Source organism: Labrus mixtus, chromosome 18, assembly GCF_963584025.1.
Source record: "Labrus mixtus chromosome 18, fLabMix1.1, whole genome shotgun sequence".
Taxonomy (NCBI): Eukaryota; Metazoa; Chordata; class Actinopteri; order Labriformes; family Labridae; genus Labrus; species Labrus mixtus.
In genome coordinates this window covers 6,030,447-6,051,976 of record NC_083629.1, presented here as the reverse complement: position 1 = coordinate 6,051,976, position 21,530 = coordinate 6,030,447, and the positions used below count along the sequence as shown (strand labels likewise).

Here is a 21,530-nt window from a genome sequence, read left to right as displayed (position 1 = left end):
TTTTAAATTTGTCAATAAAGACGGATTAAAAAACAAAACAAAAAAGTAATAATTTAGGAGAAGAAGAAGACCACGAACTTCCGGTCTGTGTTACAGTATTTTTCGTCCGTATCCTGTTTCGGTCCGAAATGAAAATATAGCAGTGAAGGGAGTGGGATTGATTTTGATCAACATTTGATGCACAATGGGTAAGCAGACCCCTTGTATTTATTTAACATCTGATGACATACATCTCGTTAATATGGTTGAATTACCGAAACACATTTTTATTTGATGTTTGCTTGAATTAGCTGACGTGATGTTAGCTAACAGTGAAAATCTGTTCATTCTGAAACGTCTCCTTAGTTCAAATAAACAACTTCTACTGTCATATAGATTTAAATAGAGAACATTAAATGTATGTTTTTCAGTGAGTAGGTACTTTTTTGTCGGTCTTTCGCTAAAACTATCGAAACGTTACGCTTCTGTCGGTGTATCGGTGGACCCGGTGACCGTGTTATCTGAAGACTTCCTGTCGAAAGCAGCTGTGTGGTTGTCGTGGCTTCATCACTTGCAGACCTTGATGATAATAATCTTAAGTAATAATGAAAAACTAAACAAATGGGCATTTGCGAGGACTGTTAAGTTTACGACAATCACGGACCCAAACGACCAGGAAGTCGCAAAATAACACGGTCTCTCTTTATGTCGTAACACCAGAAAGACTTCAGTTTAAAATTGCTATCCAGTGCAAAATTAAATAGAGCACATCTTATGACTGACCAAGCAATACACCGAGACCTGTCATGACTTTAATGTTTTTCTGTCAACACATTGCTGCAGAAAGCATTGATCCTGACAGGTCAACATTACTGCAACCATTTAAGTGCTTCTAAAACAAGAGTGTTTGAAAAGATGGAGGACAAGTGCTTAAAAATGACATCCCATCACGTTATATATTAGTTCTCCCCACCCCCTAAAAAAAAAAATCAGAATGCAAACTACTGCATTAGAGCGTGTGAGAAACTAAAGCACCTTGGTTACTTGGACAACGTTGGTTTGTTTAGTTTTGTATCAGTATAAGTACCGTAAAGAAAGTGGACTGTTGTTCCAGTGATCGGTGCATCATAAGGTGTTTGTGTGTTACTGCAGCTGTGGCCATGAGTTCACGGTGTCCAGGCCTGTACTGTGGGAGGATCATGGTCAACGGATCAGTGGAGGGAGACTGTGGAGTAAGTACTGAGCTGTAGGATCTCAACATGTGATGAACAGATGAAACTGCATTACAGACATTATTCATCCTTTGCAACAACAACAAAAAAGGCATCTGGATGAATGTTGAAAAATGCTAAATAGAAAGCCAAGATGAATTGACATCTGTAATTGTAATCAATGCTATCACAGTAAAATGCATTAAAATTGTATGAATTTAATTTTAGTTTAGATTATATGTAGTTTACCTTTATTGTTGTTATCTTTATGATTTGTGTGTAATGTTGCAATGTCTATTAGTCTGTCCTTACTGTGCTGTTTTTTCTGTTTTTAACTATTGTACAGTGTCTTTGAGTTTTTGAAACCGCTTATAAATAACATTTATTATTATTATTATTATTATTATTATTATTATGATGTATTTTCTCATCCTGGTCATTTGTTTCTGTCCTGTCAGGTTTGTCCTCGAGGAGAGCGTGCAAGCTCGCTGAAGGTGTGTGAACGCTGCACGGAGGCCCCTGAGCCCTACGACTGGCTCTACCTGGGCTTCATGGCCATGCTGCCTCTCGTGCTGCACTGGTTCTTCATCGAGTGGTACTCCGGGAAGAAGAGGTGTGCAAACACACTCACCGGTCAATTCCAAATGAATTGCAAAGGCTGCTTTTTTTCATGGCAACGATTATGTTGGCGCTCATTTTTCATTTTAAATGTGTTGCTCTGTGGTCTTTTGTTCTTTCACGGCCTTTAATATTCAGCATTCTGTTTGTTGTTGTGGCGTTTAGCTCTAGCGCTCTGCTGCAGCACTTCACAGCCATGTTGGAGTGCAGCGTGTCGGCGGTGGTCACCCTGCTGGTCATAGAGCCGGTGGGAATGCTCAGTATTCGTTCCTGTCGAGTCCTTATGCTGTCAGACTGGTACACAATGCTGTACAACCCCAGTCCGGACTACGTCAACACGTTACACTGCACACAGGAGGCCGTCTACCCACTGTGAGTGCAGAAAGGGGTCTACATTTGAAGATGAATAATGAAACTGATCATTGTGAAAAATGGAGCCCTGGCAGTGCAGTTAATCATCTTGTCTCTCTCTTCTTCAGCTACACCATCGTCTTGATCTACTACGCGTTCTGCTTGGTGCTGATGATGCTGCTGCGCCCTCTGCTGGTGAAGAAGATCGCGTGCGGTTTGGGAAAATCTGATCGCTTCAAGAGCATCTACGCTGCTCTGTACTTCTTCCCCATCCTCACAGTGCTGCAGGCGGTGGGAGGAGGTCTGCTCTGTGAGTATCAAAGAGAACCAGTCCAGTATATATCATGTTGTTACAGTTTGGAAAGACGGTCTGTTGATTGAAAATTGATCTTTCAATTAAGAAATCAATCAGTGAACATGTGAATCTCTTAGTTTCATGTGATCTCCTTAGACCTGAATAATCGATCTCAACCCACATATCATTTCTAAAAGATGGACATTTATAAGCCTTAAATTCCAGAGAGACAGGAAGGACTTGCAGCGCTTTAATTCTCAACACACAAACGCTTCATTCAAGAGCTGCTGAGCGCCCAGCTAGCACTTTACTGTGCAAAAACAAATGCTGCATGTTAACCCACCTTCTGTCTTCTCTTGGCAGGTGTATAGTAACGCTCTATTTCTGAAAAATGAACTGAATAATTAATGCTGAAAAATGAATATTCACACAGTCAGAATAAAAGAAAGTTAGTTCTCAGTTAGATTCATTCACAAGGTGCAGAACTGCCATTCAGAGCTCTGATAAAGAAGGTAAACTGTGCAGGTCGACCTGTGCAGCAGCTGTCACTGACAGTGTGTGTGTGTGTGTGTATGTGTGTGTGTGTGTTTCAGATTACGCGTTTCCATACATCATTCTGGTCCTGTCTCTGGTCACTCTGGCTGTGTACATGTCGGCCTCTGAGATTCAGGTGAGCACCCTCGCTGCACTCTTCACTGTTTGTATCATGTATCAGATTAAGTCCAGAGATCTGTGTTTCCTCCTTCTCACTTTTAATCATAACGACTCTACGTTGTACTTTTACCAGTTTAAATCAACTTCGATTTAAATGTAAACACAATACAACCCAAACATGTGTGATTGAGAAACTGATAGCTGATATTTTCACCACACGTGAGAGCTCAGCGCTCCGCCTGGTCGTTAAAAAAAGGAAAGGAAAGTCAGGGAAATGCTTTAATATGACGTTTTTATGAGATTATTTCTGCATCACTGGCATCACAAAATGTGTTTCAGAATAATTTTAGAACGACTGAGCATCTTGTTTGTGTTCATGTGAAGCTAACCTGTTCACGTCTCTGTGCTCGTCTTCAAACCCCCACAGTCCTTTAAACATCTGGTCGCTAAGAAGAAGCGTCTGGTCGTCCTGTTCAGCCACTGGCTGCTCCACGCGTACGGCATCATCTCCATCTCTCGGCTGGACAAGCTGGAGCAGGACCTGCCGCTGTTGGCTCTGGTGCCCGGCCCCGCCCTCTTCTACATCGCCACGGCGAAGTTCACCGAGCCGAGCCGGATCCTGTCCGAGGGCGGCAACGGACACTGAGCTCCTCTGATCTGACCGGCAATGTTAAGTAAAACTCGACAAGTAACCGAGCCTTCAGTGGACCTCCTGCTGTGTTACTGAGGGGGGGAGTCTCATGGTTAATGAGATCAAACCGTCTCGTTAAGTTTGAGAGAATTTTTGCCCATTTTCAGCCATTTTTCTTTCAACCTGAACGAGCCATACCATCTGAAAACATGTGTCTTCATCTCTCTGACCAGTTGTTGTTGGAGAGGATCTGCACACTGCTGCAGCTCAGTTCACATCTCACGTGACTTAATCTCACTTTAACACTTAAAAAAACAAGTCGCACACCGCTTACATAACTGTTTACAACATTTCATGCTACCATGCGAGTAACTACTGCTTCTATTCCATGCTCCTATTGTCCATAAAAATAATGACAAACACCAACAACAGGTAACCCATAGAGTCAAAACTAATGTTTATAAAGGACTTGTGAAGGGGACCAACAGTCTCAAATCCTAAACATTAATCAGAAGCAATCAGTGAAACATCTTCTACAAATCCTAAATGTTCTTTCTCATGTTCCCCTGTCTGCCTTTATATTTATTGACATCATTAGACAGAGTATGGAGGGTTTTTCTTTTCTACTTTGAGCATGTACGTGTTCTTGTAAATACTGTAAATATACTGAAGTAAAAGTTCTGCTGGATGATTGTGAAGAAGAGACTCACAAAGTGAAACACACGGCTGCCACATCTCATCCTCCTTTGGGGAATGGAACTTATAAACCTTGTTATTATTCCTCATTTTTTATTACACACACACACACACACACACACACACACACACCTGGGAGACTTATCGACTTGAGTAAGGCATTAAGGAAAGATTTCAGAACGATGGAGCTGGAACAAAGTCAGCTCTTTATGCAGCTGTGGGTTTAGGAGCGGCAGGTTTCAGTCTGCTAACAGACTGATGGAGCTGGACTTGAACTGGCCGCCCTGCGGTTCTCAGAACAAGTCTTCACAGACACAACTGACTGAGTTTCTCTAGCCATCAAGAGTAAAAGAAACATTATATGGCTTGCAGTTCAGTTTCTTAATCAAGTTCAAAGCTTGCATGCAGCATCCAAGTTTTTAATATTTGATAAACTTTTTTAACTTTTGCTTTGTGCAAAAATGATGGAAGAAGAAGATATACTTTATAGTCCTACCAGAAATGTAAACTTCAATATGATACCAGTAAAACATTTAGAGATATCAATACCTGTTTTGTTGCCATGGCAACATAAATAGCAAAGTCTTAGACACCAAATATTTAGTTAATTTAGTGATATCATATCATATTCATAGATTGCAGAAACTTTGCCAATATATTTGTGCTTTTAAGACTGTGTGCAGGAATATTCTTGCACGTTTTGATGGATTCTTTCTTCACCTACACGACGACTTTGTAAAATAGATGTCGTTTTTTGAAGCCTCTGTCCTTTATGATACTATTGATCATTAAACATTCAAATACTGGATCCTTTTAAAAGATATTGACAAGTATCAAATCTTTGAGACCTTAGTAGACACACTCTTGGTTTAAATACCTTCACCTGTAAATCTTGTCCCTGCTGTTCAGACTAAAACAATGTGCTAAAATTCCCTGAAGCACCAGATGTGATGCTGTTTGGTCCTGGACTGAGCCGCTTACCTTCAGACGGTTTTTTGAGCTGAGGCTATTTTTTTTTTTAGCTGAGGCTGATTATTTCCCATAAATGTACATGACTGTAAATGATATGTATACTTGTAAATATGATTGTTATTGTGTTCTGGGAGATTCAACTTAATGTTTAACAACAGTGAGCCGTATTTAGACTTCAGAGAATCTGTCTGGATAATGTCAGTGTGACTGGAGTCTACATGTTCTTTTGTATTTATTGTTCGATCTTCTGTATGTCCTGTCTGCATGAGCTCCAATGACAAGTATTTATGAGTCACCTCCATAAATCTCTTAAACATGCACCTACTGAGTCTCTTCCATCACCCTGAGAAATGATCCCCCATCAACTATCAAATCGTCTTTATTTGCATTATAGTATCACTAGGTCTGTATTTCTTTAAGTCTAATACGTCTGCTTTAATCCTCTAAAGCCGAGCCAGGGGTTGCAAAGTAGCCATCTGATTGCAACTGTCCCTCAACTTTTACATGAAGTGAGTGATCTATGCACAGGTCCCTGTTAAATAAACAAAAAATAACACATCACTCTCAAATCATAAAACATGAACAGCTCACACGAAAGAGGCTGCACAAGCAGGCATGTTTGAAATGTCATTATCTTCAGAATAAAAACAGCAGAGACCGGGGAGGCTTTGAGATTTTATTAACCCCTTAGAGGATATGTACTTGGATGACAGTCACATGTGATGATGTGTCAAAGAGGCATTTTGTGTTTGTTACAGTCAATCAAAAAAGTCTGACAGGTGAAGAACATAGTGTGCAGGATATATGAAAACACACACTGAAGAACAACCCTAACCCCCTAAAACCAAATATCTACTCAAACATGATATGATTATTTCATCTAAACAGCTTCATACATGAATGATAAACAAAAAATCCAACTCAGCCAAAACCACTCCAGTGTAGGTGTGTGAAGGTTCAATGTGTGACTAGTGATATCCTCTCAGGTCATGTGACTGCTGTCACTCTGCAGCAGAGACAGACTGGAAGACTCGGTGAAAGATAGGAAGTCAACTGTGAAACACAAAGTCTGTAATAAAACTGTCACAATTTGTCCCTTTCTTTTCCTTCCAGTAAAATCAGAAATACCCAGGTCACCTATAAAAACCAGGGCTCGACCGATACGGGATTTATGGGCCGATACAGATACCGATATTGAGGGGAAAAAAGTCTGATCACGATATTTCAGCCGATAAATTTATAAGCTTAGATCTATGTTCGATCTGAAGAGCGAGAGAGAGAAATAGACATTTATTGCGCTGATCCCTCAACTTCAGTTATCAAACAGTTGTGGAAAAGATATTTAATAAAGACAAGATGGTCACTCGATTGGAAAGTAACTGCACATGTACGTGAGTCACCGCTTGACACTCTGCAGTGATGATGCTTTTTGTAATCCATATAGCGCCCTCTGCTGATGAAAGAGAACTGCTAGTGTAATACATTTAAACTCAAATAAAAACATTTTTGACTGGTGAATTCATTGCGACACATATCTGCCATAAAATTAGCTGATACAGATTGTTACTTGATATGCTCAAATCGGCTGATATTATCGAATGGCCGATTAATCGGTCGGGCTCTAATAAAAACAGAAAAAAAGCAGCTTCATGTCAAAAATCAGTGTTCCTCCAAGTCTCTTAAGAAGACACAAGAGCTATGTCAATGTTTTCTAAAACATGGATTCTTAACATACTGAGCAGTTTAGATTTAATTAGTGACTCTATGCTATAAAGAGCGGTATAACGACTTGATTGACAGCTCTGTTGACAAATGAGGCTCCTGTTGCGCTGTGTGAGCCAGATTGTCAGAGTAGAGGAGGAACAGGAGCGGTGTTGCCTGAAGAAGTGGATATACTCTTATTTTTTTTCCTCAAATTATTTTTTGTGTCCTATCCAGCGGAGAAGAAACAGCCTCTGTTACTAACAGTGACATCAGATTCCTCTTGCATATTTAGTAAGTGAGCATGCTAGCCAATTAGAGACAGAGTAGCAAGGGTCATCCCTTCACCATCCTTTGCAGCATCCTACTGAGTATCAATTCATGGTGTGAATCATGCTCATGCGCATTTTGGAAGGGGACGTCGATATTGAGGCTCCACCAGCCAATCTCTACTGTGCACTTTGACTCCAAATGTACATCATATCAGCGGCCCTTGCAGAGTAGTTTGGCTTCAGTTGAGTTCGCCAGGAGGAGGTATAAAGACACATCATATAGCTTTGGAAACAGTCGACATTACGTAGCATCCAGTTCACAGCTTTTCTTTAAATGTCTCTCGCTGTATTCGAGCAGGACTTGGTATTAGCTAGAGCAAATTCAGGTATCGCAATCAGCGACAGAAAAAAAAAAAAAAGGTATCAGAACATCTCTATGTAGAACAAACCCCGATCAGAAGAACCCGGTGGCATCTCTCTCCACACTTTCTTTAAGTAGTGACATAACTGGATGCAAGGATAAGCTCAAAAAATTCCCAAATAAGCATTGATATATTGTTCACCCCCCATTGTTTATATATATATTACATAATGCAGCAAGTTTCACATGCACATAACATGTACTGTGTCCGCTGTACAGTCACACTCTTCTCCTGACTGATCGTTGGAGTCACATAAGCGCCGCACTTACACAACACCTCCACATTCTGCATGTCAGTGTGTGAGAAAGAGTGCTACTTTCACTCTGACGCCCTGATGCAAACAGAAACAAAACCATTTCCTGAAATGCCCCTTTCTGTTCCTCTAAATCAGCTCATCCAAAACACGACATCATCAACATGAGTCTTTAGAGGACCTTTACATCGGTTTTGATTTAATCCCAAATTATGTGAAGCACTTTTTGTCTTGTTATGCAGAGTCAAATGTTAACAATTCAAATCATTAAATAATAAAAATGTAGGGAATGGATTCAATGTAAAGCAATGTTGCTCGTTTATAATTAAAGATAGAGTTGGCCTGACACCAGATTTTTTAACTTTGACATGATTCTAGTACAAATCAAACGATATCGACGCTGTTTTCGATACCGCGGCAACAAAAATAGAAGTACTAGGCACCAAATATTGGGTAATTTTTTTGTTTTCAATTCCTCTCCTCACTTAAGATCACGTGGTATCCAAAACTATCAGAACATAAATTAAAAACAAAAAACTTTACATTAAAACGTTTGGGCAGATTTCTTTTAATCCATCGGTGTTTCCTGATCCTGGAAAAATCACAGGGCCACTCGAGCGCAGGCAACAGGACTGAATCACTCTTGTTTCTGCGGCAAAGATCCGGCCCAGAAAGCCCTGAAGAAAGGACCCAGCTCTGGATTTATTCTGTCTGAACATGCTTCAAAACATGCCCAGAAGCCTGCTGCACCACCATCACTTCAGAGTCCTGCAGACCCTCTTCATCTAAAAGCACAGAACCTTTGTAGATCCCTGTCCAAATAGCCATCAGCATGTGCAAGCATGGACCGTAAAAAACAGCAGCCTCCACTCTGATCGTCATTCCTTTTGAATGTAGATGATGATGATGCACAGAGTTCCCACCAGCCCCAGGGCCTGGATCCCCAGGAACCAGAGCAGCAGCCAGAAGAAGATGATCACCACAGGCTCCACTATCTTGTCCCCAAAGTACATCTGGCTGAAGCCGAGTCCTCGCAGGTACTTGTTGAGCATCCCGAACAGAGTCCCCATCCGCTCGCAGTCGTCCAGCTGAGGCTGTCTGGTGGTCGGGTCGTCCACGAGGGGCCATCTGGAGCTGGGGTCATTATGGGGTCCAGGTCGGGTCCGGCTGCCATCAACCTGTGGTTAGAAAGTTTAAGCCAGGTTACACACACAACAAAAACTTAATTTCTTATTATCAACAAGCAAGAGGAGTTAAGTGCTCTTGACTGGAGATGTTCCCCGTAATTTGGTTTGCTGAGTGTGGCTAACGATAGCAGCGCCAGCACCCACAGCCTACAATCCTCCTCACAGCTCAACATCCACACGACCATGCTGAATGTGATTAAGCATCGCCCACGTCGATATGCACCATAAACAGCCTACACACAACTTTTATCTCCATTTTCTAGACACTGCCAGACAGCGCTGCTCCTACAAGTTGCAATCCATCGCTGAGCTTGTTTACATCCTGGTAGTAGAGCGAGGAGAGCCGGCTCATTAACTGACAGAAACATTTTTAACAGCCTCTAATCTACTCCTACACCATTAGCCATTTTTGTGCATTTCCTGTTTTTCTAGCATTTTAAAAACGGTGGGTGAAATGGGTGTGCTTAGGTGAAGCCACTTTTTAACCTTTTGCAGCCACAGTGAAATGTTGATGGCATTGTTAAATACAGCTGCATAGTTTATTATTTCATTTTCCTGATACCATGAAATGTTATTGGCCTCAATCCCATTCATTGTATTGTGATTCACTTCCTTACTGAATGAAAGGGGCCCAGTGAGACACACCCTATCATGTTTCCAATGTTAGTTTAAACACCTGCTGAAGAGATTAAATCAGAAATCTGAGACGGATTTATTGTGAAATCCTCATCCTCAGGGGAACAAATCTTTAACATTTAGCATTTAGCATTGAACCACGGGCTAAGACCCTCTATTGAGATGTATGCCACTTTCAAACTAGTGACGTTCATTCCAGTAGGATTAAGAACATTTTCAGAGGCAAAATATTTAAACCAAACCATCCTGTCAAAGTAAACGTGTTTCAACTTGTTAGTCTGAGGTAATTTCTCAGGTTGCAATGTGAAGGTGTACTGTAGGTGGGGTGAGGGGTGTCTTCAGGAGACATTCTCAGCAACTTAAAGGTGCACTATGTAGATTTGGTAGTGACATTTGAAAGTTATTGAAGTGAAACAATTCTATGCTATATTTTCTGAACTAAACTAAACTTTACTCAAAGAAAAAATGGATCCCTGGAACCCTATTTAGAGCTAAAAAGCTACCAGGAGAGTTACAATTTCACTGTTGCGGCCCCCCACCATAACTTCTCTTATAGCATTTTATCTTCAAACAGTGTTACAGGGACTACATTTTCCTCTGAGAACTGTATTTGTATAGAGTTATGGACATATAGCACATAATCTGTACACTTCTCCAACTTTCATATGTCTCCACCAACACTCTGTAGTGCACCTTTAAGACCTTTGACCCGTGAAGCGAAAAGGCCTCCATACTACCTTAAATAAACGTCTCATTTAAAGTTGTATTGCTCTCCCTCACACACACACACACACACACACACACACTCAGGAACACTCAGGAACACTCACATAGAGGAACATATGGTATGATGACTTAGACTTCGGGGTGGTTTAATGTGAAGTTTTACGCTTGTAAAAAAAAACATGAAGATGAAATAGTCTCATATTCACCTGTCTGTTAACTTGAGCTTGATTATAATAATGTGTAAAACAGAACAAAGACATGAAGCTTAAAGTCTCTTATATACGCCGAATTGTTAACTTGAACTTGTTAATTATGAATACATACAAAGGAAGTTCTAGCAGAAATATATAGCTTGCCTTTTTTGAAAAATGATCTTAAAGTGATAGATTTTTGAATGGGGTTTGGCTAAAGCGCGAATGGTTATGCAGGTGACGTCGTGTTAAACTGACGAGCAGCTTTCTGAGCTTATCGTTAGCTCCGAGACGGTGTTGCCATGACAATCAGCTATCGGCGCCCGATGATCAGCATTTACATGTAATAATAAACAAGCTAACAGCTAGCATGTTAGGGTACTTTCGCTTTACCCGGTGTGTCTGCTGCTGCTGGTGTAGTCCTGCTCCGTGGACAGGTTGAGGAGTGTGCCATCTTCGCTGCTCCTCCACCGGCTGCTCTTCAAAGTCCCGTCGACGGTAAACACACTGTTCGTTTGAGTGCTGCTTCGCTGCGGACATTTTTCTTTTTGCAGTCAGCTGCAGTCCGCTGACAGTAACTTTCAAAAATCAAAACATGAGAGTTCAGATTGTGATAGCTCGGTATCAAGGACCGCCCTGGAGGCGCGCCGCGCGTTCACGACACATCAGCGACATCATCCAATAGCAGAGCAGCATCGACCACCTACAGGCTCATAATGGAATTACAGTACTCCTACTTTCTTCTTTTTTTAGACTGTATAAATAATGTTTTTTTAAAGTTGTAATTTCTGAAAAATCAGTCATATATATTTCATAGAGTAATCATTCTATACACTTAGTTCAATAAAACGTTTACATGTCGAATAGATTGTGAAGAAGTCTGGGAATAAGGTGGAAACAGAGCTTGCAAAGTACCAGGAAGCAATGTTTATTTAAAACTCTACTCCCGAGGGTATGTGCTTTTCCGGGAGGAGAAGTAAGTAAAGAGTGGCATGCATCCTGTACCCTTTTTTAAAATACTTTTTCAGATACTAGGTACCTGTTTGTTTGTGCTTTACTTCTTTATTTCAGACACGTATCCAATATAGGACTATTTCTGTCACTATGTTAAAACATTTTGCATTGATTTGTAGTTTGCATCTTAGGTGTAAAAACTTTTCTTGCATTCTTTGTTCACACAGGTATTTCATTAGCATATGTAAACAGGTGTAGCTGACATCTGTGGCAGTTTGTCTGGTCTGACCTGTAAGACAGAGGACAGACTTTGATAAATGGCTTCATTTGTTTCCGTCTGTGGCTTCCTCAAAGTTTAACTTCAGGGTGTTCTGTCACCAAGTTCTTTCAGAAGAGCACTGATCGTGTCTCATGTTAAAGTACATGTTATAGTGTTTTTACCCAAATCATCACTACCTGGAAGAAGGATCATGATTTGGGTCTCGACCCCATGTGGTCACATAGAATTCAAATGGAGTCGCCTGTTATGTTATGGAGTCGAATTTATTGATCAATTGAAAATTACTTTCAACACAGTAGAACAGCTCTTACATGATTGAAAACAAATACATTTCAGCTAAAAGCTGTACATGTTTTAGATGTCTGGGGTCTCTAGAGCTTTGTGATGTCAAAGTGGGGTCATGAGCCAAAAAGGTCGGGAACCACTGGGTTAAATGTTCAATAAAAAAAAGTACTTATTTCTTTCTTCATGTTGAGGGATCCAAGCAGATGCAAAATGAAAGATCCAAAAAGACAAGCACATCCCTATCCAGGGGCTGGATCCATGAACAAATATAGGTATAAAGAAGCAAAAAAAAAAGCCAAAGGAGCTCCAGTTAAAGGACTTATTAACAATTGACGAGCCAACATGCTCTTCTCCCGGACTTGAGGAAAATCTCTAACGCCCCACTAACTAACAAACGGACAAACAAACAAAATCTGTCTCTGAGCTGGATTAACTCCCTGCGGGGGGTCCTTCCTTATGGGCACATGTAACTCCTGTTTATCTGAAATAAATTGAAACAAATGTATTGGTATGATGTCATTTATTTAAATGGATCTCTCAACTTTTTCATTCTGGATATACAGTTATGACTTGCTGTTTCATTATAAAGTCTTTATTGATATGTTGTGATCTTCTTGAATGCAATATTTTAATGTTTCCAAGTAAAGATTGGTCTTTTGATTTCTATCTGATATGTTTAGGATGTCATGCTCCTAGAGGTGAGAAAAAACAACAACCTGTGAGTTAGTATCCATGCTGAAATGTTCAGTCTACTGAGGTGGACCCAAAAAATACCTACTGAATGACCACGAGGGTTCAGTCTACTGAAACCCCCTACTGAGAAGTCCGCACTTCATCCTGAACTGTGGCTTTTCGCAAAGGGCCTCTGTGTTTCTGACCTTCTGTGTCAGTTTGTCGGCAGTCCTACACCCTTCCTCTGTGACCTCCTTGTGTTGATTTTGGTACAGGGAAGACAGTAAACATACAACATTCAGGAACAAATCATGACAAAAAATGTGTTTGATCCCGTCCAAATAGTTAGTAACAGAAAATCACAAGAAGTGAACATGTACCGTCTATTTCTTGTGGTACTTTTTGCTGATAATCCCGTTGTAGCCAATAAATCATATTATCAATAAGGGAATTCTACAAGTCATCGATTGTTTTTTAAAATGTTGTGCTGCTCATATTGTTACAAAGTATTGATTTCTTATGTTTCCTCTAGAGTAAATTGCCTTCATTCATAAAGAACACTGTGACAATAGTAAACAAATCCTACACTGATGTCTTGGACAGTTTGTCAGGTGCTTGCAGGTCAGTATTTAATTCTCCACAGGGTGATGTGTTGTGTCAAACCGTCCTTGACACCCAAAAAGCTGTGTGCTGGCCCTGATGTTGTGATTTATTACCCTGACAGTGAGGCACGGGATTACACGCCGCTTGTAAGCGCCGTAATCCCAGCTAATCTGGGATTCAGTTTCACTCTGCTCTGTGGACACAACCTCCGACCGGAGCACAGAGGGAATATGGAAACACTGAGGGTCTCTCTGGGTTGGGGGTTTGTCTGATGAAGGATGTATCTGCTGGTCCTGGTCCTGGTCCAGGTCCAGGTCCTGCAGTCCGCTCTGTGGGGGGTCCACTCCTGTCCGGCTGTGTGTTCCTGCTCGTACGGGACCGGAGGGAACGCAGAGCTCAGGTGCAGTGAGGCAGACTTCAATCTCATCTGTGTGTGTGTGTGTGTGTGTGCCACTGATTTCAACATATAAAGCTAATTATAGACAAAGAGATTTAATGAATAGATTTGTGAAGCTCTTGGAGAACCAACAGGGAAGTGCTGGTGTAACAAATGTCATATATGCTGATGTGATCATGTGAAATATTTGATTATGTATGTATTAATGTCATGTTTTGGTTAATAGTGCATAACATCCATAGAGACAGGCAGTCATATTGTGCGGCAGTGTGACAGTGTTATTACACAAACGTCATAAAGTTAATTTAAGATGAAAAGTCGAAACATAAAATGACAAACACAATATTCATGGAGGATGAAGGGAGACTCCATTTTTTTAATTGACGAAAGACCTTTTAAGAATAAGTTGCTTTAAAAGAGTAAATCATTCTTGATTAGAGATACTAACTTGATAGTTGAATAAAAAACAGACTTAAACTACCAATCTGTAAATGATCTACTGAGTTAAATCATAAAATGACATATATCTATATCTTCAGAGATTTAGGAAACATGCTTTAGGCAAACTGTTCTAATAAGCTCCACGAGTATGGAAGCGATTAGTGATCAGAATTCAAACGAAGCTAATTTGAAAATTCAAATGCATTAATGTTTTAATTTTCAGAATATAGGTGCATTATTTGACCTATATTTAAAATGAATATTCAGTCATCCAGTTTGCATTATACTTTTACTCTCTATGTATGCATATTGTATGACATCATTCAAATGAAAACAAAAAGGTCTTTGACTTTTCGTTTTCAAACTTGCTGTGCTAAAAAGTGATCATAATTCAAACCAACTCGAAAACGAATTGGCAAAGTGGACGACGCAGGAAAATGACGTCAGACTCCAGCTCCCAGGCAGGTGAACGTAATGTTTACAGTCTATGAGGCGAGCGGGCAGAACGCGCAGTACGATGTATGTAAAAAAATGAATGAAATGAAAAAGAAAATGATTGCATTTTAAAATGAAACCACACAATGACATATAGTTAAATTTAACTTCTAGCACTTTTGATACATTTTCATTGTAAACCCACTTTTCACAAAACAAGATGCTAGAAATAAAAATATGAAACTTTTACATGTCAGGCTCCATATTAGTGCTTTCACACTAACTCAACAAAACTCCTGACATTTTTGGGGTGAGCTGCATGTGTGAACGCTAAGAGCAAAATGTTTCACTGGGACTTTTACCTGACCTTCACCAAGTGGAAGGGGGTGGGGCCTTTATTCCCTTTGATTGGTGGATGACTATAGACTGTACAGATGACCTTTGCAACCTCCTTTCTGGAGCAGTCCTCCTGAAGTTATCTAGATATTTTCAGGAGTGCATATGTGAAAACGGGTGTGGTTACCCAAACTTTTGGTTCCCGCCTTCTTTCTTGTGATTGTTTTTTTTTTCCCGTATCTCCATTTCATCGGGACTTAAATTCAAAACAGTTTCCTCTCTGGTCCTTTGTGCATCATTTTTGTCATCTTTCATAAAGCTGACCTCTCAGCTCTGTGTTTAACACGGCAGGTCGGTGCGGTGTAATGACCCTGGAATCTCAGCTGTTCCCGTAAACGTCCCCGCTGACACGGGAAAACTGCGTCTGGAGAAGACCCTGATCTCCAGGGTGCCCCGGGCAGCCTTCTACAACCTGTCAGACCTGCGCTTCCTGTGGCTGAACTACAACTCCATCACCTCCATCCACCCCAGCAGCTTCGTCAACCTGAAGGCCCTGCGAGAGCTGCGCCTGGACGGGAACCTTCTCACATCATTCCCGTGGGAGGGGCTAAGGGACATGCCCCGCCTCCAGACTCTGGGTCTCCATAACAACCGCCTGTCCAGCCTCCCTGCTCAAGCTTCTTTGTTTCTCTCAAACATCACCTTCCTCGACCTTTCCAGCAACAGGTGTGACCAGAAACAACCTGCTGATGTCAGGAGAGATACAGCTGTACGGTTATTTAAAAGACTTCTCTCTCTTCTCCCCTCAGGCTGACCGTGTTACCTGCTGAGCTGCTTGACCTTTGGCTTCCTCCTCCAGGACAACAGGAAGGACCAGTTCAAAGAAGGATCTTAGGTACAGTCTGATTATAAGGGGAAAAAATATACAAATTCTATTGCTATAAAAAGCAGCTTCAACAAAATGTGAGTATCTCCCAGCTATAGGCTACATACATTTTGTTATCAACTGGACTCTTGAATTCTGGTTTTAACTTGATACCATTCATGCTGGTTGGTCTAAGTAGCTAACAGGAATGTTCGCCATGTTTTGTATGGACATGCAACTTAACAGAACCAGACAGATAAAAGGACCCACAATGCAGGCTCACACAAGGCAGAGTTGAATAAAAGCAGAGTTAAATAACCAGTCCAGGTCAGCATATAGAGGAGCAAACAAATCCAAGAAACGGCAGGCAAAAGACAAAAAGGAGAAGGTAAGGTCAAAAAACACTTTAAGGCTCACTGGAAGGGGGAAAAAAAGCTGGAACTAGGCAACACAAGCCACACACTATGAACTGGCAGCAAGAGGGCGGAAACACGGATTATATACACAGACAATCAGGAGGTAACGAGACACAGGTGAACACAATCAGGGCTCAAGGCAGGAAAACATGAGGAGCAGGATCTGAGACACAGAGACAAGGGTAAGTCCAAAATAAAACAGGAACAGACAATAATACTAAATAAATGGGTAGAAACAAAAGATGACCTAGGTAACTTTACGGGTTGTCAACTGGCATTCATATGCTGGAAAATTAGGTACATTAAATAAAACAATCTAAGAATGAAGTCATAATATTATGAGAAATAGCTTACATTTTTGGCTATGGTTAGCCTATATGCTATTTTAAAAGATAAGGGCATAAGAGAAGGAAGCTGCCTGAGCTAAAATGAGGAATGTGAAGCATCTTGTGAGGTGACACTTCAGTAAAGGTTTCATTTTAGTACAGGCTGCTGCATGCTCTTCTGATATTACCCTTCAATAGAACAAATATGTTGACCTTAGCCCGCATTTTTTATTTCCCCCCCCCATAAAGTTTATTTTTGTTATATCACCACTGTATTCTCTTAACTGTGGCTCCACTGTAGATTAAAAAGTAAATTGAACCAATAAATTACTCAGTGCTTCTAATAATACGGAAGAGGATGAGGGCCACTGAAAATGTATTTTTTGATTCAGACTTTTCTCTCAGACTTCGACTTCAGAGAGAATTCTGAGAAAAAGTCAGCGCTAATATAGCTTTATCCTCTTCTGTAACCCTGAACGCTCAACCTGCCTGCTTGTGGAGCTATGATGTCACGTAACAGGATGCCCTGCACTTGAGTAGCCGCAGCCTCACTCTGCTGAGTTTCTTCACCAGTTCACTTTGTCTAGAAGAAAAAAATATGGCTTAGATTCATTCAGCTAAACAGATTTTGCAGACCTTCCATCAATCAAGACAATGACGTAACCCACTCAAATTGTCCTGGGCACACAGGTCTCCATGACAACCCTTGGTTGTGTGACTGCCAGATCTCCATGGTGATGTCCCTGTCTATGTCTCTGGGGAGTCCCTTGGTCCTGATGGACCAGCTCTTGGTCTGCAGCCGGTCTGTGGATCAGTCAGGGACGCTGCTGGGTCAGACGGAGCTGTCCCGCTGTATGAGACCGTCAGTTCAGCCTGCAGCCACCAGAGTCATCTCTTCGCTGGGCAGCAACGTCATCCTGCGCTGTGAAGCCACCGGGTACCCGACACCCACCCTGACCTGGATCAAAACCTCCACCTACACAGGTGAGTGATCCAGGGTCTCTCTCAGGTGATGAGGTAATGTTAAGAATATATGTGTATATATGTATATATGTTTTTATCTGGCTCTCTCTGCAGATTGTTGCAGAAAAAAGCTATTTGAGAACTCTGACCAGCTACCCAGGAATCTGGAGAGCTGTAAGTGGTGCTACTTTATTTCTTTCGAAATAATTTGGTTAAACGTGCAAAACACCTCAAAGTAAAAAACATCATTTTAATATCACCATTGAGAATATTTCTCCTTCATGGCTGCTCTTTCATTGCCCTGCACGCACCTCCTCATTAAGATAAAAGTTTCCGTCCCTTTCTTGCTCAGAGTTGCCCCGATGTATTGCGCTAAGAGCTAAGATATTGCACCTTTTTATCTTCAAGTCATGCAGGAATCTCCTCGGGTCGGGGTCCGCTGGTCGATTATCATCCTGAACGGATTGTCATACAAGGACGCGGGTGAATATCGCTGCCAGGCGCGGAACATGGCGGGATTGTCTGAAGCCCCCATCAAACTGAAGGTGGTCGGAGTCACTCGACTGTCCCGTCTCCCGAAGAGGAAGTACCTAAAGACTCCGCTCAAATTATCAAGAAAATACAAGAGGCCGAACCAGACCGCGTCTACGACCAGCAGGCCCCCAGAGAAGGAGAACCAGATAGTCCAGAACGTCACACCTTCAAACAAGATCCAGACTGCTGCTAATCTGGTGTTCAAAGAGTTCCTCAAAGAAAAAAGGCCGAAAATCAACATAACAGATGAAAATAAATAGACAGAGACATTTATTAAGTCTATTTCAGAGCCCAGAGAAAGTTCTCTGGCTGCGTTCGTTGGGTTCAGCATTGAAGAGTAAAGGAAGTAAGACTATTTAGAGTTCCAGACGTTCTGCATGAAAACAATGCAGAGTGTGTTGATGAGCTATTCTGTAAGTTAAACTTGTTTATAAAAATAAATTTCTGACATAACAATTTGGTTGTAGCGTCTGTGATGTGATCTGTGGTGTTCTGAATAGATGTTTTAAAACCTTTAGATTCCTGTGGTTCAGATCCAGACGACAGAAAACCAACGCCCTAGTGTCTGCAGTGAGATGCTTCCCCAGTGTCACCCCTTCTCGGAGCCCCAGAGGGGACGTTGAGTTTATGATGATCTCAAAGAACTTCTGCAAGATCCTGAGATGCTTTTGCATTTCTTGACAAAAGTTTTTATTTAGGTGAATTCAATCGCTAGGCCAAAGGCAAAGTGGTACGCTTTGGTAAAGTCGGACATTAGGATGGGAATATCAGGGGATCTTGCCAAAAGTTCCTCTGGATCTGACTTTTTTTTCCCCTGGGTCTTGACAATGCTCCTCAGATCTTACAAAAGTTTCAAGGGATCTTGCAAAAGTTTATTGGGAAGGGTTTCTCTGGATCTTTAATAATACGGTGTGACCGATATGGGATTTCTGGAGCCAATACCATTATCGATATTGGGGAGAAAAGAATATCAGATACTGATCTTTCTTAGATCTGTGTTCAATCTGTAGAGATAGATATAGATATAAACAAGATGGTCACTAAACTGGATAGTAACTGCTCATGTACCTGCTCGACACTCTGGAGAGTGATAATGCTTGTTGTAGTCCATATAACGCCCTCTGCTGGTGACAGCCAGAAAGAGAACTGCTAGTATAATACTCCAATAAAAAGCTATTTATCTGGTAAATAAATCTTGTAACATCAGCCCATATCTGTGATTAAATTTGCAGATACCTATAGTCACCGGATATGCTAATATCGGCCGATGTTATTGGTTGGTTGATTAATCAGTCGCGCTCTAATTATTTTTTTTGGGTCTTACAATAGTGTCTCTGGATTTGACAAATGTATCTTAAACTTAAAAAAAGTATATCTGGATCTCACAAAAGGTTTCTCTTCATCTTACAAAGGTATCTTTGAACTTACGAAAGTTCCCAGGGATTTTTCTAATTTCCAGCGATCTTGAAAAGGTTTCTTGGAAATATGAAGTCCTCTTCTTCTTTGACTAAAAGGTCGCTCTCTGTAATGTTGTCAGACATTTAGGATAACAATCTGAGCCTGTCAGTGACAAAAACAACAAATTTTAGTGGTTGGACTTTGTGCGGGGCCATTTCCTCTAATGGATGACTTTGCAGCATTTACAGCTGCTTTACGACAGCTGGCTTAAGCAATCAACTGGAGGAAATACAAAACCTTTGGACCCAGAGACATTCACAAATAGGGCTTAAGTTTAAAAATCCTGAAGTTATCCTATGATGTTGAGTAAATAAATACTTGAAACAGAGAATTTGATCGCTGATTGCAGAAGGTGAATGTGTCATTTCAAACTTGAAACTTTATCTCTGACCAGCAGTTTTTATTTACATCATCTCCTCTCACACTCATGAACCAAGCCTGAGGTCAACATTTATCCTCCCACAGTGGTCAGATGCAAGAAGTCCCATATTTCACCATGACATCAACGTTTTCATAATCACTACCACCTGACTATGGAACTATGATTACCGTTTGATTTCCATGTAAGTAGTGTCAGACAACTTTGCACAGAGAAACCTGCTCTTCTCCACGAATACATTCTCAGAGGGGAGTTTTTATTTTTGGACAACAGAGAGGTAAGAAAAAGATTTATAGCTTAGACTTGGAAATGAAATGTAAAACTTTGGGGCCGTATTCACAAAGCTTCCTAAGTACAAAGAGTCGCTCCTAGTGACACAATTCAGAGAATAGTGATATTTCATAATAATTTCACCTTATAGTTAAGACTAGATCCTTGTAAATAGTCCTATAAAAGTTATTCACAGAGCAACGTAAGAGAGATCCTAAGGGGAAAAACTGTTAGCGGTGAGGAGGACTTTCAAGAGGCTGAAGAATGTCTCAAGTATGGCTTACATTTTATTTATTTAAAGGAACAATCTGTAAGATATCTACTGAATGAAATGATAAAGTGGCCTCACTATATGATCAGACTTTAAGGAAACATGCTATGTTCTAACTTTAGATTCTGCTCCTGAATGCTCTGTATTTGTTTGGACCAGAGAAGGTAGGAGGTTTTAAGGCACCCCCACATGGTCGTTTTGGACGCCCCTCGGTTTACCAGATATGAGAGCAGTTATCAGGTCAAACCAACAGGTGTTGCAGTGATGGAAGCGGGCAAGAGAAGTGGTTCAGATAGAAGTGATTGTACCCGACCTAAAAAGCCTCTGCATGTTTCTAATAAGCTCCACGAGCAGAAACGTGCTCAAACTAGGATCAATATTGGAGATGCTTTTGAAAAATGGAGAGAGGTTAGAACACAGAAAGGTTTACAGACCGATGCAGAGCTGGATAAACACTGAAGCTACAGTGTCATGGCAACCTGCGTGAGCATCGACTGTAGATAAGAGGGGGCGGGGGGAGAGAGCTCTCATGACATGATTATTTTTTCTCTTTTTTGGATCAACCAATCACAACTTTTAAAATAATGTGTCATACCTCGCAAGATAAAACATTTGTCCTGTCCTCACTTACAGTTCCTCTGAGAATGTTTTTAAATCACTCCACTGACAGCTAGACCTTTTTAAGGTAAGTAAGAAGCTCTCTGAGAGTCTTCTCAAAGTGCTTTTCATTATGGGCCCAGGAGTTTTCAAGTCCTCTTGAAATTTAAATTTGAGATTCCTGCATAACTTTCTGCTTCCCCCTTTAATTCAGCCAGGAAGTGAGACCAGTCCAGTGTGCCTCATGTTCTTT

The 21,530-nt window shown here is 41.0% G+C and overlaps 3 protein-coding genes across 4 annotated transcripts; 2 read left to right on the top strand and 1 right to left on the bottom strand.

Annotated features, from left to right (window-relative positions):
- The first annotated feature begins 47 nt into the window (after positions 1 to 47).
- Positions 48 to 4,204, top strand: jkamp (jnk1/mapk8 associated membrane protein). The gene is made up of 7 exons (XM_061062637.1): positions 48 to 188; positions 1,132 to 1,211; positions 1,649 to 1,803; positions 1,974 to 2,180; positions 2,288 to 2,469; positions 3,048 to 3,124; positions 3,536 to 4,204. Exons 1-7 carry the CDS (start codon positions 185 to 187, stop codon positions 3,752 to 3,754), a joined length of 924 nt encoding a protein of 307 aa, XP_060918620.1. The 5' UTR covers positions 48 to 184; the 3' UTR covers positions 3,755 to 4,204.
- A 4,016-nt stretch (positions 4,205 to 8,220) lies between these two features.
- On the bottom strand, positions 8,221 to 11,453 carry fam241a (family with sequence similarity 241 member A). The gene is made up of 2 exons (XM_061062638.1): positions 11,189 to 11,453; positions 8,221 to 9,233 (listed from the first exon to the last, which is right to left on the bottom strand). The coding sequence occupies exons 1-2, from the start codon at positions 11,333 to 11,335 to the stop codon at positions 8,934 to 8,936; spliced, it is 447 nt and encodes a 148-aa protein (XP_060918621.1). The 5' UTR covers positions 11,336 to 11,453; the 3' UTR covers positions 8,221 to 8,933.
- Positions 11,454 to 13,306: 1,853 nt separating this feature from the next.
- Positions 13,307 to 18,758, top strand: lrit3b (leucine-rich repeat, immunoglobulin-like and transmembrane domains 3b). Of its 2 annotated transcripts, XM_061062633.1 has the most exons (7): positions 13,307 to 13,607; positions 13,711 to 13,989; positions 15,550 to 15,924; positions 16,008 to 16,093; positions 17,496 to 17,789; positions 17,883 to 17,942; positions 18,177 to 18,758. In XM_061062633.1, the coding sequence occupies exons 2-7, from the start codon at positions 13,868 to 13,870 to the stop codon at positions 18,560 to 18,562; spliced, it is 1,323 nt and encodes a 440-aa protein (XP_060918616.1). In that variant the 5' UTR covers positions 13,307 to 13,607; positions 13,711 to 13,867; the 3' UTR covers positions 18,563 to 18,758. The 2 variants fall into 2 exon arrangements, with proteins under 2 accessions (XP_060918616.1, XP_060918615.1); XM_061062632.1 differs by having other exon boundaries at positions 13,307 to 13,989.
- Positions 18,759 to 21,530: the final 2,772 nt, after the last annotated feature.

What these genes read in the sequence shown, in the direction of transcription:
- fam241a (XM_061062638.1), bottom strand. Translation starts at nt 11,335, where the DNA reads ATGTCCGCAGCGAAGCAGCACTCAAACGAACAGTGTGTTTACCGTCGA. An exon ending in AGCAGCAGCAGACACACCGG is followed by an intron (nt 9,234 to 11,188) that starts GTAAAGCGAAAG and finishes TTCTAACCACAG; the next exon opens with GTTGATGGCAGCCGGACCCG.
- lrit3b (XM_061062633.1), top strand. Translation starts at nt 13,868, where the DNA reads ATGTATCTGCTGGTCCTGGTCCTGGTCCAGGTCCAGGTCCTGCAGTCC. An exon ending in AGTTCAAAGAAGGATCTTAG is followed by an intron (nt 16,094 to 17,495) that starts GTACAGTCTGAT and finishes CTGGGCACACAG; the next exon opens with GTCTCCATGACAACCCTTGG. An exon ending in ACCCAGGAATCTGGAGAGCT is followed by an intron (nt 17,943 to 18,176) that starts GTAAGTGGTGCT and finishes TTTATCTTCAAG; the next exon opens with TCATGCAGGAATCTCCTCGG.
- jkamp (XM_061062637.1), top strand. An exon ending in CAGGAGGCCGTCTACCCACT is followed by an intron (nt 2,181 to 2,287) that starts GTGAGTGCAGAA and finishes TCTCTTCTTCAG; the next exon opens with CTACACCATCGTCTTGATCT. An exon ending in GGTGGGAGGAGGTCTGCTCT is followed by an intron (nt 2,470 to 3,047) that starts GTGAGTATCAAA and finishes TGTGTGTTTCAG; the next exon opens with ATTACGCGTTTCCATACATC.